Raw genomic sequence first — 18,442 nt, 5'->3', positions numbered from 1 at the left:
AAAAAATAAAAGAAAAAGAAAAAAAAAAGCATAAAATCCTCGCATTAGAGAAGCTGGAACCAGGGAATCTGGCAATTCTGCTTGCAAAATGACAAAAATAATGAATCGAATGTCAGAATTGCTACCGATTAATTTTTTTAAATTGTATAAATCAATAGATAATGATAAAGTTACTTTGAGAGTTTTTGCCCAAGAAAGGAAAGTGTATCTATTAAATGGATCGCTTACAAATGAAGGAAAATGATTAAATGCATTTGAATAGAAATGTCATAAGGCAGATATTGTTTCAACAGATCACCTTCACATAATGATTTACATATTGAAGCCACAGATTTGCTTATTTCTTTGTGTTCAAAATTGCACTAATGTAGTATTCTGCAGTAAGGCTATATAGTACTTTTAGTACTGTACTGCCAATGAGTGTCCTCTAGAGGTCAGTGTTTGATAAGTAGCTAAACTAAGTAGCTTACAGCAGGCTGGGAAATACAAAGATCCATGAATTATTACTCCTCAAGACATTTGACATCTGCCACTGTTTCTCTCATACATACAATAATCTGTTTTTTTGTCATTCCTAATATTCAGTAGATTGTATCGATGTGTACTTGAACTGTTGGCACCATAAAAGACAGCTGTGAAAATGCAGCAATAAGTAATTAATAAGCCATATTATGTTGTATTGTGGATTTATTTGTGAATCTATGAAATGTGTGAAAAGTACAGGTATGTTAGTTTCATGCAGAGTTAACATGCAATACCTTATTCTTTTTAAACAGTAAAAACTGTTTTTAAAAATGGTAAAATGAATTTCAGTGGATATGCTATTAAGATTACAGAGACTGCATATACAAGATAATGGAAGTTAGTGGTATATTGGAGGTTTTATTCTACCGTCCACTGGAAGCAAACATTCAGTGACAGTCATATGAACTGTGTATTTTATGTATGTTTCATATTTCTGTATTTGTGTGAATGTGGTCTTTGACTATATTTGGATGCTGAAAAGAATAATCTCACCTTTTGCTCCCATTTGGTTGCGAAGATAAGTTATGAAACCCTTAAGTGGACTGAACTGTTTGTTATTTTGCGCCCTATGTTGCTTCAGCTGTAAACAGTGCTCTAGTGGTGTGTTGTTTAAGTGATGCAATTTATGAGAGAAACTGGGTGGTGGTGATGAGTTTGCAATTGCGCAAGTGCACAGAAAGTACAGAAAGATGCTTGACAAATATCTTCTCTGTGTTCTATTATATATAGTCTCTCTCTCTCTCTCTCTCTCACACACACAAATCAGTCAATGTGCCCCGACATCATGACCAGCAGATACATGCAGAGCACACGATGACTAGGCTTTCCATCACACTAAATCCCCAAATTGTTGGGGAAGGGTTAACGGGACGAGTCACCTCTTCCCTGCTCAGCTCACCTAATTACCATTCCAGTGGCCGCATCCCAAATCCAGCACAGGCATGCCTGGTCCTCCAGCAAAGCCCCATCTTTCTCAGCCTTCATAAACACAGGCTCAGGTTGATGAGCTGTGAGGGGCCACGTCCTCGCTGTTGTCACTGCCAGCATGGCTGCTCACTCTACTCTGCTGTGGTCCTCTGCAGGGAGTCAATCCACAACACTGAGCAGAAGACATAATAGTCTATATTGTAAAACCTTGTGTAATCTTTGTGAGAAATCCTAAAACCACTGGCATTTAGCAAAAACCAGAATATATTGTCACTGACATTTGTTTTACTTTCTTTTTTTGGCTTTGTCTGAGTAGTACTTATGCCTCACTTTCAAACCTGGATGTCTTACATATCTGCGTTGACCTGAAATGTCTTTGTATGCATTAATATTCAAATACTGACTTTATATTCAAACTCTGACTTTTGGCTGCATGACTTGGATAAAAAATGATGTCTTTTTAAAAACCTTTACTCAAGCTATGGTTCATGACCCAAAATGGATCTAGAGGGGTAATAATTAACTTTTGTCCATAAGAATAAATCTCAGAGCAGTAGATTACATTTCTTTCTAAAGTGCCCAACTTCAGAGTTGGCAAATCCTTTTTCCTGGAGTGGACGTGAAAATTCTTATGTAGATTTGTTGGATCTTTTCTCTGTAAGGTCGTGTGAGACGTTAGTTATGATAAAGCACTAATTATTTTTATATATATATATATATATATATATATATATATATATATATATATATATATATATATATATATATATAAATGAACTTGAAAAGGATTGCTGCAGCCACATGTCCCTCCCTGGGCAGATCTGGTAAGTGCTGTACTTTATGACTGCGGTGCACAAAAGCAGAAATACAATGAGACACATGGTCTCATGGCTGCAGTGCCATGTGTGAATGAGATGACAAAACTGAGGTCAAGGAGGGAGCACGTAACCCGTCATGAGTTAAATCACAAATTTACAACCTTCTCATTTCAGACCTGTTGAACAAAAGCAAAATACAGTCCGTCTAGCCATCCATTTTCCTGCCTGTATCAGCGATGACTGCTGTCACAGCACTGGTCCCACAACAATGTCATAATCATTGTCATCTGTGCTGCGGCTTGTAGTGGTCCAATCTCTTTATCTTCTTGCTCTCGTTTTCTTTTCTGCCTGTCGCCCCCTCTTCTCTGTCCAAAATTAGCCCAGGCCATGAGATGGGCCTAGAATAGGAGCTCAGGCCCCCACACTGAGCCTCTTAAAGACCACAGCTGGAGCTGGCTCAAAGCGAGACAGAAGGAGAGGGAGGGCCGGATGACGAGTGTTATCGCCACCATCACCTGCTCCCTGTAAAGCAATTTGTTATAGAGTTGTCACTGTAAAATCCATAGCTTGTCCTGAGGGTAAAGAAAGACAGGGTCACATGTAATGAGGATCTGAGTGTCGCTCCAAATCCAGATATGATATAACTGAAGGACAAACAGCTGGACTATGTGTGTGTTTCTGTCTATGTGTGTGATATAAGAGGGAAGAACGTCCAGTGATGGAAAGGACACAGACTTGAAGCCAACAAAACTTTCATCTATATCGAAAAGCACACAGTGTTATGTGCATTTATTTGTTGTTTTGGGAATTAAAAGACAAAACAAAAACAGAACTATTTGTGTTATTTGGAAAATCCTACTGAACTCCAAGTTGACAGTTTACATTCACAAACACACCATTACATTCGCTGTGCTGTGGTATTTTTAGGCAGCTGCATTGTTATTGACCTTTATGTAGGTCTCTAACTAACACCCCTGGATTTGCACTGATTAAAATGACCTCACACACTCATACTATATGCACATAGCGTCTCGTCAGTGCTTTTCTCTACCTGCTGGACGCACACAGCACCAAGTGACTCACTGAAGTCACAGGGATACAAGCAAGAAATGTCCTTGAGGTGGGTCATATGTTTCCACATTGGCTCAATGAGACAAACCTGTTTCTGGATCGGGACTGTTGATATGAGCGGAACTACAAACATGCACTCTGGTGGCATTACAGGAGAGGTTCAAGTGCTTGGAAATAAGATATTTACTCTCCCACCATGAGTCGCATGGCATGGAGGCAACTTTTTAGAAGTTATTAATGATTTTCCAACGGAAAAAAGGACTATATTGGGCCACATACCAAACTTGGAGAAACTGGGCATTACATCACATGACCGATATAAGCCATGTCAAAAGTCAACTACCATGCAAATGTAAGAGGCTACTTATACTTGACGTGGAGTTGTCTCTTCAAACCAGTGACAAGTGACCAAAGTCTAGTTTTGGACACAAATTAATTACAAGGCCAAAGTATTTTCTCCACCCTCAACGATAACTAAATAAATGAAATTATATATGTATTTTGTGTCAAATATTTGCTTTGTGCAAAGTATTTGCCGATACAGTATCTTCCAGTCCAATTTGATTCTCAGCTTTGAAGTAGACTCTTCCAGCTTCTGCCTCAGCCTCACCTCTTGTCTCTTTTCCCTTTTGCTTTAATTATTTTTGTCTTTTCTGTACATACAGCATCTATTGCATGCCTGTCTGTTTGGATAAGAAATATGTGCCAAAACAAAACAGAGGGTCTGAGGATGGCTGGTGTCGTGTCAGATTGACTGACTAATAATGCAACTACCCGATGAAACCTTTGGGCAGCTTTCCAGGAAACAAGTTTAATTTTTGGACTGAAATCTGAGCATATTTACAATTGTGAAACTGCCTTTGAATGGGTTTCTCGAACCTGGGCTCATACCAGTCAAAATCTTAGACATCACAACTTAAGAGGGCTCCATGCAACAGCAAAGATGTTTTGATGTGTTTAATTCTGCGAGACCAATGACACTGGACTAGCAGGTATATGAAACTATGTTTAAAATGCCCCCTGGGAAGGATTACCTATCTCTATGGAGACACCAAGTTCCTGTTTAATGATGTGTCAAAGCATGAAAGCTTGACCCCTCATAGCTGAAGGTTCCCAAGCAAAACTTTCTCCTCTACACCGATGACACAAACAGACATCAGGAGATCTGCGTACTTTTTATTCATTGGAAACACCAACGTTTGGTCCAATAATGTTAATAAATAAAGAGAGAAACACCACGCAAAGTGTTTTCATCCATATCAATACATTTTCTCTCGTAAAAGGTTTTTTTTGGGAGAAGTTTTTCCCTTTTCTGAATCAAGGGGACAGAGGGTGTGTATGCTGTACAGATTGTAAAGCCCCTTGAGGCAAATTTGTGATTTCTGATATTGGGTTATATAAATCAAACTGCCTTGACTACTATTAATAATCTTTGTAAATAAATTATTTAACGTGGTTGCCACAGGAGGCTTTTTGATTCAGTTGCATGGCTTCCAAACATTAAGTGTGTTATAACACAGTCCTTAATGGTTTTAAATGTTCCATTTTGAAAAAGATGATTTTATTGCAGAAATGAACCAAAAACATTTTGGTTTTAGACAAATGTATCTACCTACTCATATAATAGACTGAACTATACCAAATGTAAAAGGTATAATACAGGCAACAAGTCCCTAGAGAAATATTACACAATGCTACTAGATATACAACGACATGATAGTTGAGTGCAGTCACAAACTCCCCTTCCCCCACTGGAATCGTTACTATTACAATATTACATTGGACAAGGCTGTATTTTAATGGTTGTTCTGAAGTGGCAAAAAGTTAGATGCGTTGACTTTTAACCAGCAGACATCACAGGCAAGGATCACTTTCCATCAAAGTACATATATACAAGTCCTTTCCTGCTGTCTGTTGGTCTACATACCGCTATTTGTAATTTTCTGACAAAGGGGTGGGGGTGGAGGGAGGGGGGAATCACAGAAGGCTGACGCACCGCAGCGGAGCTCAGAGCGTTTAGGTGCGCATCTTCATTCCCGGCTACAGGAGGAAAGGTGCGCACAATGTCTGTCCCATCCTCGGAAATAGTTCTTCCACTCGCCTCGTATCAGATTTAAGCGACTTTTACCACTTTTGTTACTGTGTTACAGCATCGGATTTTGTACTTTACAACTTCCCGCAGCTTTAGTGACATTCATTTCGGTGCGCAACAGCTGACGAGAAAGGTGAATTTATACAGGACTGTTAGAGGCATCTGAGACGGAGGGCTTATTCTGCTCACTCATTAATTCTAGTCTCCGACGCCCCTGAAGATTATGGATGCATTGACAGATAATCTGTATGTAATTATTAAACTAGCAGCAGTTAAATGATGGAGTTTAAAACCACTTTTCCTCCGTTTGAAGTTCTTTTAGTTCCCCAGTGATGGACGGCAGACAATCGTCAAGGACTTTCACACCTGATTGTGCAGCTTTTGCCAACACATAAAAAAAGAACAAGCATGTTTTGTCTGCTGAAATCTCGGAGCTTATCAAACAGCAGCAGGGCTATGGCGATCAGAAATGGGACAAAAAGCCATCATCACTCCAAACCCATCTCTAAAATATACTTCATTTTTATTTTGCTCCTGCTCATTTTCACACCGAGAGTGGATTCGTCGTGGTGGTGAGTGAGATATTTAGATCAGTTTTAGATTACACGATTGATTAGTTAATTAGATGCACATCTGTAAGATGAATAGCCAAAGTGAAGTTACAGATGCAAGTGTAGAAAAAATTTCTGATGCAAACATGACTAAAACAAAACCTAAATTTTACACTTAGGTTTACTCATTTACTCTTAATTTTCCTCTGTCAGGTATAAAAAGTGGGGAATTCTCTTGTCAAAAAGGCAAAACAGGGATCTATACTTTCTCCTGCTTATTTTACAAACAAAACTTTCATCTTGATGAAGCCATTCTGTTGATTCTTTTGCCAAACCTACAAAAATCAACTTGGTTTATGTCCATAAATTGTCCAATAAATGGTAAAAATGGAACACTTTCATCTTAGTTCACCTCTGCATGGGAATTTTTGTGCTGAGGTTATTTTTTTTTTTCAAACATCAATGCAAAGTGAGATGTTCAGCACAGCAATGTGTGTCATGAGTTTATGAAGATTAATGGTGTTGGGGGGAAGCTCCCCTATCCATCCATCTTGCAAGTGGCAGGTGCAGGCGCTGGTGCATGAATAAATGCCCCATGATGATTTCTCGTGAGGTTTTAAATGCTCAGAGGAGGAAAAAAAATATGCCCGGGAGTAAGCACCCCCCACCCCCTTATCCCACCCACCTGAAATAGTTGTTCTGGTGTCAGATCACACTTACAGAAATTGTATTTGATGTGTACTTTATATTTAACTAACCACAGTGAAGCAATCCTAATGCTACGTTTTCTTCCTTTATGTTTGAATTATGGCCCTGCACCCCACAACAATTATACTGTGTTTTACAGATGATTTAGATTAAAAATGCACCCTTTGTAAATAATGTTATGAATGGTAATTTCCCAAGAGAGCCAACATTGTGTAATCCCTTTGCTGTCTTATGCAAACACATTATGGAAAAATTGTGATTAAAATCGCTGAGAAAGTCCAGAGAAAGAGAGAGAGACAGAGTAGGAGAGGCTTGGAAGCTTTGTGTCCAGATGATTAATACTTATTTAATCCTGCTTTGTATTGTTAGGGGCTATTTTTAACTATTGCGATAATTTAGATGAGCACCATGTGTCTTGCTGCACAGGACCCCATTCCCTCTCTCTTTCAATGTGTGTGTCCTCTTGTAGACAGTCAGGGGTCTTTTGGCACAGCCGGTATGTACAACACACAATGAACACAAGTAGTGCTTCTGCTCTGCTTTACTGCTCAGGCAGATAGTCGCAGATAGAACTGGGACAGCCATAACGGGAGTGGAAACTGCCTGCTATGTCTGTTTCTGTCTCGGTGGCCAGGCGACACAAATGTGGCTGCGATTAGGGACTATAATGATATCCGGATGGAGAGTGGAGCATGCAGGCTTAGACAGGAGGGAGGGAAAGGCCTGAGCGGTCACTTGCACTGTAGATGACTGTCCTTATGTCCTGTTGATAAGAGGCCCCCCCAGTGTCACAATACCACCAGCATGTGATCCGCCCTTCTAAGAGTTGTTACAAAGTAAGGGATTATGTCTGAATAGAGCAGGAGGCAAAGGCCTGTCACAGGGAAAGAGGTGCTTTTCACTGAACGTGAGGAATTTAATAATCTCTTCTACATCCTGAATATCTGAGTCTCAAGTAGACAAGGGATATATGAATACGACGAAAAATAGGCACACTACTTGGAATCTATAATCGAGACTTTAAAGGAAAAGTTTGACATTTTGGGAAATATTTCGCTTTCTTGCCGAGAGTTAGATGAGAAGATTGATAACACTCTCTTGTCTCTACACAAAATATGAAGCTACAAACAGCAGCCAGCTAACTTAGCTTAGCATAAAGACTGGAAACAGCTAGCCTGGCTCTGTCCAAAAATAACAAAATCTCTAAAGCTCATTAACACATTAACCCAAAGTGTAAAAAACGATAAACTGCCATTTTATGGGGGCTTATGGGCCGACCCGACCGTTGGTTGTCGGGCAACTTGTCCCGACCACGATAGTCCAGCACATAAAGCAGCAGAGGCTGAGATGTTCTGACTTTTAGTCCTTGGAATGCATCAAGCTCCAAAAGTGTTGGATCCTACATTACCCATAATGCAACTCTATAGTGTTGTTAGACCCTCCCTGTCTAGGAAACACCCACGTCTTTCAAACTCCACGCCTCAAGTTTGTGAAACAGATTTTCTGTCATATGTTTGTAGTTTTTACTGCTGAGTTCATGTCATATCGTTCGCACCGTAATTACGAGCAGTGGTAAAAAACCTTCACGTCAACATCTGACTTGTATTTTCAAGTTCTGACTTTGAGATATTGCGAATTTCTGACAGGTACAATATCTCCCACTTGGTGAAAAGAACTACAAAAAAGTCAACAAACCAGGGCAAAACGGCTGCAAAGCCATCATCGCTGACAGTTACACTTAAATAAAAACGAATATTAACACTAATGCAATTGAGGTACACAGTTTGTTTGTATCTGGATTTACTTGTTAATAAACAACTTTAGCTAATTAGCTATTATTGGCGTGAATAAAACACTAGCAGTAGGGTAACCATCTTGGAATAATGCATGAACTCTTCCAAATCAGAATTACAGGAGGTTTTCCAATTGTTTCCATTCTGCCGACATTGCGTGAATGCTGCATAAGACTAAGCGATAATCCCGATGACATCATCAAGGGTTATTTTCTCAAACTTGGCAAAGTTCCTCCAGAGCCACAGAAGACAACATACTGTACAACTTTACACAGGCTAAGCGGTAGTCCCTTATGTCAAGTAAACTTTGTGTAAAATTGGTGGAGTGCCCCTTTAACTTATCATTATCAATACTGTGTTGGATGTGTGTCTGCAGGTACATCGGAGCACTGGGTGCTCGGGTGATCTGCGACAACATTCCCGGCCTGGTGAACAAGCAGCGGCAGCTGTGCCAGCGGCACCCGGACCTGATGCAGTCCATTGGTGAGGGAGCAAAAGAGTGGATCAAAGAGTGCCAGCACCAGTTCAGACACCACCGCTGGAACTGCAGCACGCTGGACCGGGACCACACTGTGTTTGGCAGGGTGATGCTGCGAAGTGAGTCTGCACATGTGACTGGGATTTCTATCTGTGTGGTTCTTCGTATGTGCGTGACAGTGGTTGTTTACGTCAGTGACACTCGAGTTAATCATCCTCGTAAATGTCTGCCGCTGTTACCAGATAAGCAGAGAATTAATAGGTGTCTTATTAAATCAACTTTGTCCTAGAATACAAACAGAAAGAGAAAGTGTGGGTGTTTTTTACCTTCTCCGGAATGAGGGAAGATTGGGAAAGTGGATGTTCTCAGAAAACAAGTAGCAGATCACCACACTGGTGATGTATAAACAGTAATAGGAGATGTAAATATTTGGGTAGATGTTTCTGGCAGCTAGACAAAGCTTTACTCCCTGACATATCGCCTGTGTTCTGCTTCATTGCGTGAGCAGGAATGAGGACGGGAGGTGGGTGGGAAAGCCAGACCAAATAACCCTCAAAATCTCCTCTTGTCTGAAATGAAAACACAGCCCAGTGACTGAGAAAGCTGCCATCTGTGCAAATTAAAAGGTGAAAGGAGAATCGGCTGGACTGTGATATTATAGCTGACATGCTTCTGGACCATCAACCATAAATGGACTGATTTCTGTGCTCCTGCTGTCTGGAATATACTGGAGAAAGGCTGCTTTACTGAACAGTAACACAGTGAACTAAAAGAGCAACTTTAATCTTACCAAAGAAAGCAACAAAACCAGTTGTGGCGTGGTTTCCAACAACATTTACATCACTGTCATTTATCAAATAAAAGTAGCAGTAAAAACAATTTTCCATTGACAATAATACATTCTTTTTTGAAGGATTTCATTGCAACACCTCTCTTTCCTGTGCACTCAGGCAGCCGAGAGGCAGCGTTCGTGTATGCCATCTCTTCAGCAGGAGTGGTCTACGCCATTACCAGGGCCTGCAGTCAGGGGGAGCTAAAGATCTGCAACTGCGACCATAAGCGAGGACGAGCTAGCGACGACAGGGGCAATTTTGACTGGGGTGGATGTAGCGACAACATCAACTACGGCATAAAATTCGCCAAGGCCTTTGTAGATGCTCGAGAGAGGATGGTGAAAGACGCTCGTGCACTGATGAACCTGCACAACAACCGGTGCGGTCGGATGGTGAGCAGCAGCTTTAATGTTAATACTTAAGCTTTAGCACCACTTTGTGTTGCAGTTGAGAGAATTATTTCTAGACGTGTAAGCCTGCGTCCAACTGTGAGAGACTGAGACAAGAGCACATTTTGCCACAATTTCTGATTTACTTTAACAGAACCTTTTATTTCAAGTGGCTTGGGCAATATAATATTATATACTGTGTATTTTTCTAAACAGTTTATATCAAGCATCCATTTAATAGTTTGTTTTAGACCATTTACAGTAGGCAATCTTGCTAATCAAACTTTCTAGCAACTTAAAGATCAGTAAAATCCAGTCCAGCGAAGAATATTTAGCTACCAACTGTGCTAGCAGGGCTGATCACACCTACATCATGCCATGGGCAACCTCATAGGCTTAACACCCTTTCACCTTTGATCTCTGCTATAGGCAGTGAAACGCTTTATGAAGCTGGAGTGCAAGTGTCACGGGGTCAGTGGCTCCTGTTCTCTGAGAACCTGCTGGCTGGCGATGTCTGACTTCAGGCGAACTGGAGACTACCTTCGCAAGAAGTACAACACTGCCACCGAGGTGACTATGAACCAGGACGGGACGGGCTTCATGGTGGCTGACAAGGACTTCAAGGGAAGCACTAAGAATGAGTTGGTGTACGTCGAAAACTCACCAGATTACTGTCTCATGGACCGCACAGCGGGTGAGTGAACGAATGAAGAATTTCACTCAGCTCGTTTCTCTGCTAACTTAAAATCCAGACACCTGATGACGAAAATCCTTCATCCAGTTAAAATATATAGCTAAAAACGACCAAGATCTAAAAAGCGTTTCGTAAAAATGTGGCTTAACACTGGATAAAGAGTCAGATTATGACAGCTTCTGGCAGACAACCACAACGCTGACACAGGCGCAAAGGCGATATGACGCCATTGGCAGGAGGCCAAAACGCCCCATTACCTTGATTAAAATTACAGATTTCTCTGGGTTTGAAAATTGTTGGAAACATTTGGGATAATGTAAGTACACATCTCAACAACATACAGTATATACCATAGGTATAGTCATTTTCATACATTTTAAATGCAGAAAAGTTAAATATTATACCTTTGAAACAATTTAATATATTGATATAAGACAAGTCAAACAGGTAGCTGGTCCTTTGTCAGGTTTACAAAATCTATGAGAATCAGAGACTCGTCCAATGAAGATTTGCATTCCTTCACAGCTTAAAGTTCAATGATTTGACCTTTAACATCTCCTTTAATTCCTAGTGTTTGCTTTGCCTTGTTAAGCTCTGTCTCTCTCCTCCAATCCAGCCCATTCAATAGAGCGTGAAGGAGTTCACTAACTCACTGTTAATAGGTTAGGTAAGATAGCACAGTGCACATGTGCAGGGGACATGATGGTACTAACTTATCAGATTCTCCCACTCCTCCCTGCTGTTAGCTTGGTTGCAGCTTGACAAGTGAGGGGTAATGAAGGTGTGTCCACTCAAAGGAAAGGCTGTCTTCCCTTGTTAAAAGGTGATCTTAAAGTAAGCTTATGACCCTCCTCACCACTAATCTCCATTGTATAGGAATTCACAGCCTAAGGATACATGCAGGCTTATTTTTCAAATCCTTCCTTTGGTCAGTATTAAGCTCCACACCCTAGAGCCTGGGGGGAATATCTCCTCTCATCCTTTTCTCTTTACTTCAGGGATGCTCTGTTATTAGACGTGGCATCTGATCTTAGGCCTAGATTTTACACCTGAGTACATGGACACCTTTGTGTTGAGACTTTTCTGTCAGCGTGTCTGGAAGCCAATACCCTGCTGAAGAGTGTGGGAAAAGTGATATTTCACTTTGGAAAAATAGTTTCAGTTTTCAGCATCAAACTATCCACTGGTGTTCAGAGGTGGTCAACTGCCAACATCAGTGGTTCTGGACATCTACAGTATGTCGTCACTGGAGGTTTTCCAAAATGGAATTAAGTTGAGCTGATATGTGACTAGGACAACCAGTAACCAACCACTGAAGAACAAAGAGTGACTATAGAGTTACTAGATAAGGAATAGAAAAGCTGCATGCCGTTCCTACCTTAAAAATAGAAGTGAGTTCTAATTCCTTTAAAGCTGCACATAAATATTTATATTATCATTGGATGTGTACTGTGAAAGGGGTCACTCAAAGTGAGGAATTATCACTGCTGTCCCCCCTCTGCTCTACAGAGCGTTGTTGCATCTTGCAGCTCATTGTTTTGGTTTTCTGGCCTGCAAACTCAGCTCTGAACGACCATCAAGCAGCATGCATCTGTTTTCAGCTAAAAGCTCTGATAAACCAACTGTACAGTATCTGCCCAGCACCAGACAGACAAAGTTACCAACTAGCTAGTGAACATTTAGCAGCTAAAGAGCCAGATATTCCCCTCAGGAATTGGTGGGGACTAATAAAGAGCTAAAAGGAGAGTGAATATTGGACTGACATTTTTCATGTGGGAAGAAAGAAAACTTCAAATAACACATGCTAATATTGTTCCAGGTGGGCTGGATGTGTGAATAAGCAAGTGTTTGTTAATACATTTGCTATATCAACTTTATAATATGTCAATATAGTGTTTACAACTTGCCCCCCCCCAATTAGGCTATACATTTTTTTAATTATTCATAAAAAAAAAAGCTTTGGATTTGTTTTTTGGGGGTTAAAGTTAGGCTAAAGTATTGGTAAAGGTTTGGTAAAGTTGTAATCATGATTTGTCTTTTTTAATGTTTTTGTCTAACATGTAACATTTTTCATTAATATGAAAAAATGAACAATATAAATGACAAAATGTTTTTCAGACTCAAAAATGTTTTATCATTTATGGCGTGCTGGTAAAGGGCAGGGGGTATACAACAACAACATTGTTGTGTTGAGAATCCTCTCAAAACCAAATGTGACATTTCATTAGGCCAGAAGAAAAATTATGATTTTTACGGTAACATATATATTTCTTTACAGGCTCTTTGGGCACAGCAGGCAGAGTGTGCAACAAGTCTTCAAGAGGAACAGATGGCTGTGAGGTCATGTGCTGTGGGCGAGGCTATGACACCATGCGTGTCAAACGTGTCACCAAGTGTGAGTGCAAGTTCAAGTGGTGCTGCGCTGTGGAGTGCAAAGACTGCGAGGATGTTGTGGACGTTCACACCTGCAAGCCCCACAAGCGACCTGATTGGCTGGACATAACTTAACGAGAAGACCTGACCAATCACACTCACCACTGACTCATTAACCTGTGAGCTAATGACTGCATCTTATTATGGGACATATAATTGGGATCTCTTTACTGTATTACCTCTGGCTTTTGATGAATTGACACTTCCTGAAGCCGAGACTTTACAGACCTTGATGCTAAACTGGAAATTAGGCCCAGTTACTAATCGTGTGCTGCTTTAATGCGTGTTTAAGAACAATTTGTTGAGTTTTTTTAAGACAAACTTTGAATCTTTGATACAAAATGGCTGAATATTCTGTTGTAAATGCACCCTTGGTTGATGGTTAATGTCTACTTGTTTTACAGTATGAAAGGCTGTATGAGCACATGACATAGCTCAGATTGATGATAATAATAGTAATATTTAGCCTGAAAAGAGATTAAAAAAAAGCTGGAGAGCTCTTTTGAGATATTGTAAAACACTGACCTATCATTTAAAATGATATCAAGTCATTGTATGGTACTGCAACGCATCATTTAAAATACAAAACCGAAGGGAGCTTATGAAAAATTTCCTACTCGAATATGGACAGACAATCACACTGTGAATCCAAAGGAACCACAAACACAAGAACAAGCAAGGACTTTCAGTTAAAGTGGCAGCATACTGGCTGCAGAGCGGAATTTTGGCAGGTTCTCGGGAGAAAAAGGACACACTAACAGGAAAAATGAAGCTTCATGTGGACTTTGGACTATTATCTGAAAGGGCTACATTTTCATATAGTATCCCACATGTTTGACGGTCATTGGTCTAACACATTCTAGCTGTGTTGCCTTATGGAAAACTATTATTTCTACCTCTGGTTCTTTGCCTTTGTTTCCATTTGTTTTTGTTTCAATGCTACACCGACAGCTTCAAGCAATTGTCCTTAGACCGTGTTCAGACCATCGATGTATTATTAGAACTGGATACCTGACCCCAAAATGGCACCTATTCATTCCAATGAGAATTGCTCACCTGGGACATATGTCAAAAAAAGTTTTCCAGCATCCAGGTTTACTTCCAGGGTATGCGGCCCACTGAATAATGTTTTGCCCGCTGGCCCCGCCTATGAGTTCCCGCTCGGCCCATACACTTTACATTGTGATGATGTCAAAGATTTTTAAGTCACTTTTCTCGGCTCGAGGAAAGTTTTACAAATATAAAACCTCCAATGATCAAAAATTCATAATAGAAAGAGTCATAATTGACCTTGTTTGCAGTTTGAGGTGTCCTGTCAACAATTTTACAGATGTCTCTTTTATAATGGTAGCCTATGGGGAAAATGCTTTTTGGGCCGCAGGTGAATTTTTTGTTGCAATAACACGAGTAGCTACTGGAAGAAATTTGGCTGCAAGGCTGAGCAGCGGCACCATATCCAGCTCTTATTATACATCCATGGTTCAGACAGCCAACAGCACTGCGTAAAAAAAACAAAATTCATGCCCTTCAGTCATTTCAATTAGGCTACCATAACAATATTTTTTGTTGAAAAGTGTAAAAATGTTGAAGTTTTGCTGCAACAAAATGCAAGCAAGGCATGGTGTAGGCCAATGCGAGTGTACATTCAATGTAGATTACTTAATTTTAATGCTTAAATTCTACTGTTTACCTGATGATCATTCATGAATGAGGATAAAATTATTTTTGACGTGATAACTTTCCAAAGTTGTCAAATCCAGTGTCATAGTATTACAAACTGCTGCATTTATTTGGTGTCTAATAAGCCTTCAAACTCATGGATTTATTATTTAAAACTTCCCTTCAGGGATCTTATATCATCTGTTCCTTAAACATGCCCCCTGTGTTGGCGGCTGTTTTCGATCTGAACACCGAGTTAGCTATCATGCCTGCAGCCTTTGTTGTTTGCAAAGATTTAGCTACTTCTAGTTCTCTAGTCTTAGTTGTTTCTTAAATTTTCATCCACCCCTCATGCCTCTAGTTTGATGGCAGTAAATTCCAAAATGCTATGGAAATGTTTTTTGAAATTTTTATCAGATGTACAGTTGCTTCTGTAAAAACCTTCACTATATCCTGCATTTATGCTGTTCCAAGTTGGAAGTTCGCTTTTAAAGCTATGGATTACTGATGGTGAGACAATTATTTTTAAGATGGTATAGGACACAGTGTCTCCCCTTGGATCACTTGTCCAGGTAAATGTGCATTCCCTGGTTGCAGCTGGGTCTCAGTTTGTGAAGTGAAACTTTACTGATCTGAAAATAACATTCTGTTAAGTTGTGATGAAGGTTCATGATGCCAGTAACTTATGGTGGTACATGGAGCTCAGTTTTAACTAGACTCACCTTCTTACTGCCACCTTTATCAGAATCAGTTTAGCTTTAACAGACACCACAGCTGTGTGTCACCAACAGTTTACACTGCTGATAACGTAATGCTACTTCCCTCAAACTAGAGGGCCGTAGAATGACATTTAAAAAAGTGTCACAACATTTATATGCTGCTATAGTTTCATAGATCCTTTAAACAGATATCTGCATGTGAATGCAGAATCTGTAGGCAAGGGACAAGATTTTGGTATCTGAAGGGTTCTGGTTTCCGTTTGTAGTCCGAGTAGTACTGACCACGTTTGAGCGGGCTTTGGTTGTATGCAGGTAAACAGTCCGTGTGGAGAGCAGAAGAGGTGCAGTGTGTCGGCCGAAAACCAATCTTGGAACCCATCGGCTATCATCTCACAACGATTTAGGTTTTTAATCAATCTCAAAACCCTAGAGTTTAGCTTTTAATCAGCTTTTTTGAAAATTGTATCTGCATTTAAATCATCGTCAAACGATAGCCAATGGGTTCCGAGATTGCTAATCAGACTGTAAACAATGACCGATGCACGGAAGACTAAGTCTTGGCCCAGATATCCGTTATCCGGATTTCCGCTAGCTACACCGGAAGCCCCAAAACATTGGCCATTGCCCCCAGAGGCTAATCGTCGTCAGACGATAGCAATGGGTTCTGAGATTGCATAGATACTAACTACAAATGAACAGCAAGATATGTACTTTAAACTGAAGATCCTATTTATACAGGACGATATGAGGTCTTGTCACTATTTTCAAACTAGTCATTATCACACACACTCTTTCTCCAATGTATGCTTCTCAGTGGTGTGTTGTATCTTAAGGTTGCAATTGGAGCTGTTCTTATTGCTTGGTCTTCATTGCAAAGGCCAGCACAGCATGTTTCTTCTGTCATCTTATTGTGACAGAACACTTTAACAATGCAATCTTATGCAATTGTGCTTTCAGTCCTTTGTGCACATAAGTGCACAAAGTACAAGTATTTCATGAAACTGGGCCAAGACATTTCAGAAAGAGCAGTGGAGTAGCTGTGAACCCTGAATTTGACTTTTCAACATGTGGTAATGCAGCCAGACATTATGTTAGGCCATTGGAGACGCAACCCTCAGAGGGGTTTATAGATCTAAATGAATCTGACAACAAGCTGTGGATGCTGAAAGTCAACAAAATTTTTCAAGTCCACGTAATGACGAGGGAAGCCAAAGTAAAGCACTTTGAACAAGGCTAAATGACACACCATGTCAAACGTTCACAAGTCAAAAGTTAATTGCAAACAAAAGAGCCTGTTTTGAATGTAAATGAAGAGCATGTTGGCTGTGTTTTTCTTAAAGATTAGAAAGGTGAGAGCTGTTCACACACAGTGGGGGCCGACCTGGGCCTGTGCTGCTCTGGCCATCAAAAATTCACATTTCAATTCCCCAGTTCTACTGAGTGTAATAAAGCACAACACTGACGGTTTCAGTCTGTTTGAAATATGAAATTTAACATTTTATGCCTAAAACCACATTGGAAACCACTGAGCCTGCACTGATCGGTACTATGGATTTGGTTGAGGGTTAATGTTGTAGTTACATGAGTTCATTTGGGTCTATTTAGAACTCTTGAATTTTCAGATGTACTGTAATTCCATTTCAGTCAAAAAAATTGTTTTTATCTGTTACTGATACCATGAATTTTTGACTGTTCAATTGAGGCTGATGCCGCATTTTTATGTCCAAGTCAATCTTTTCCTCTGTCAGTGTTTGGTGCAACAATGTCCTAGTTTGTATTACTGTCTAGGGAGGTACAGTCACCTTTGAAATGCAGGTCCCAAAATACCTTACTGGCTCCATATTAAACCTTGTTGATCCACCCTCTGTCACTCCCATTAGAGGTCTTCCGTTCTCTTCCAGCTTATATCGGTGTTTTAGCCCTGATTCAGTTATGGCAGGGAGAGGATAAAGATAATGGAACCAACTGTGTTGGTGTTTTAAAGTTCAGTCAGTTCAATGTCAGGTAATTCCAGAGTATGTTTTCCAGAAACATAACTGGACTGGCAGATGGTGGGCTTAGATAGCAACAGGTTTTAATGATTTAAAATGATTTAAAATAATTAACAAAATATCTCCAAAGTTTGAATATAACATTATCTTTAAGGAATCTTAGAATTGGGGGATTTTCTTAGTCAAGCAATTAGCTAAAATGTACACACGCAGAGTAGATAAATAATCCTTTGCTGATCTTTAAATCTGTCACAGTATCCGTGCTGCTTTGTCCCCCACAATGTGTGATCCAGTTGAACTGTAAAAATAACAGGAGTGGCATCGCAGGCATTCTCTGCCATCTTAGTGATATCAAATGGGTGTCTCAATTTAACAACATTTCAGAGCTAAAATTGGCCCGGGGGGAGAGACTAACAATGTGGCCCACATGGTTGTTTCACATTCAGGGAAACCAGAAGAGCGAAATGTTGTAATCCATGCTTACAAATTGTAATGAGTCAAAAACGATTCAGTGTCAATTTCATACTTATTCTCCTTGAACTTGTCTGACTAGTCCTCGAGTCCAAAACACTGCACTCCACCTAATCATATGATGATTATCTATGATGTACACAATATGGGAAATATGTTTATATGTATACATTGTGAAATTGTTGCTCTCTAGACTATTTAGAAAAGTGTTGAAAATCTTTGGCAACTTTCACTGTTTTTCTTGGAAGAAAAATGGCCCTTATGCCCTTATCAGCAGTAATTAAGAGCTT

At 40.0% G+C, this 18,442-nt stretch overlaps 2 protein-coding genes across 3 annotated transcripts in view; one reads left to right on the top strand and one right to left on the bottom strand.

Annotated features, from left to right (window-relative positions):
• The window catches only part of LOC122886984 (potassium voltage-gated channel subfamily D member 3-like), a 129,674-nt gene that overhangs the window by 108,351 nt on the left and 2,881 nt on the right, over nucleotides 1-18,442 (bottom strand). Inside the window, exon 2 of the mRNA XM_044219784.1 lies at nucleotides 1,424-1,624. The gene's annotated coding sequence lies outside the window, so the exon portion shown is untranslated. The remainder of the gene's footprint in view (nucleotides 1-1,423; nucleotides 1,625-18,442) is intronic.
• On the top strand, nucleotides 5,339-17,555 carry wnt2ba (wingless-type MMTV integration site family, member 2Ba). 2 transcript variants are annotated; one of them, XM_044219819.1, is made up of 6 exons: nucleotides 5,339-5,566; nucleotides 5,747-6,005; nucleotides 8,862-9,082; nucleotides 9,914-10,188; nucleotides 10,615-10,879; nucleotides 13,158-17,555. In XM_044219819.1, exons 2-6 carry the CDS (start codon nucleotides 5,842-5,844, stop codon nucleotides 13,385-13,387), a joined length of 1,155 nt encoding a protein of 384 aa, XP_044075754.1. In that variant the 5' UTR covers nucleotides 5,339-5,566; nucleotides 5,747-5,841; the 3' UTR covers nucleotides 13,388-17,555. The 2 variants fall into 2 exon arrangements, with proteins under 2 accessions (XP_044075754.1, XP_044075746.1); XM_044219811.1 differs by having other exon boundaries at nucleotides 5,339-6,005.

Source organism: Siniperca chuatsi, linkage group LG2 (assembly GCF_020085105.1).
Source record: "Siniperca chuatsi isolate FFG_IHB_CAS linkage group LG2, ASM2008510v1, whole genome shotgun sequence".
Lineage (NCBI taxonomy): Eukaryota > Metazoa > Chordata > Actinopteri > Centrarchiformes > Sinipercidae > Siniperca > Siniperca chuatsi.
This window is presented reverse-complemented; position numbering and strand designations above follow the sequence as displayed.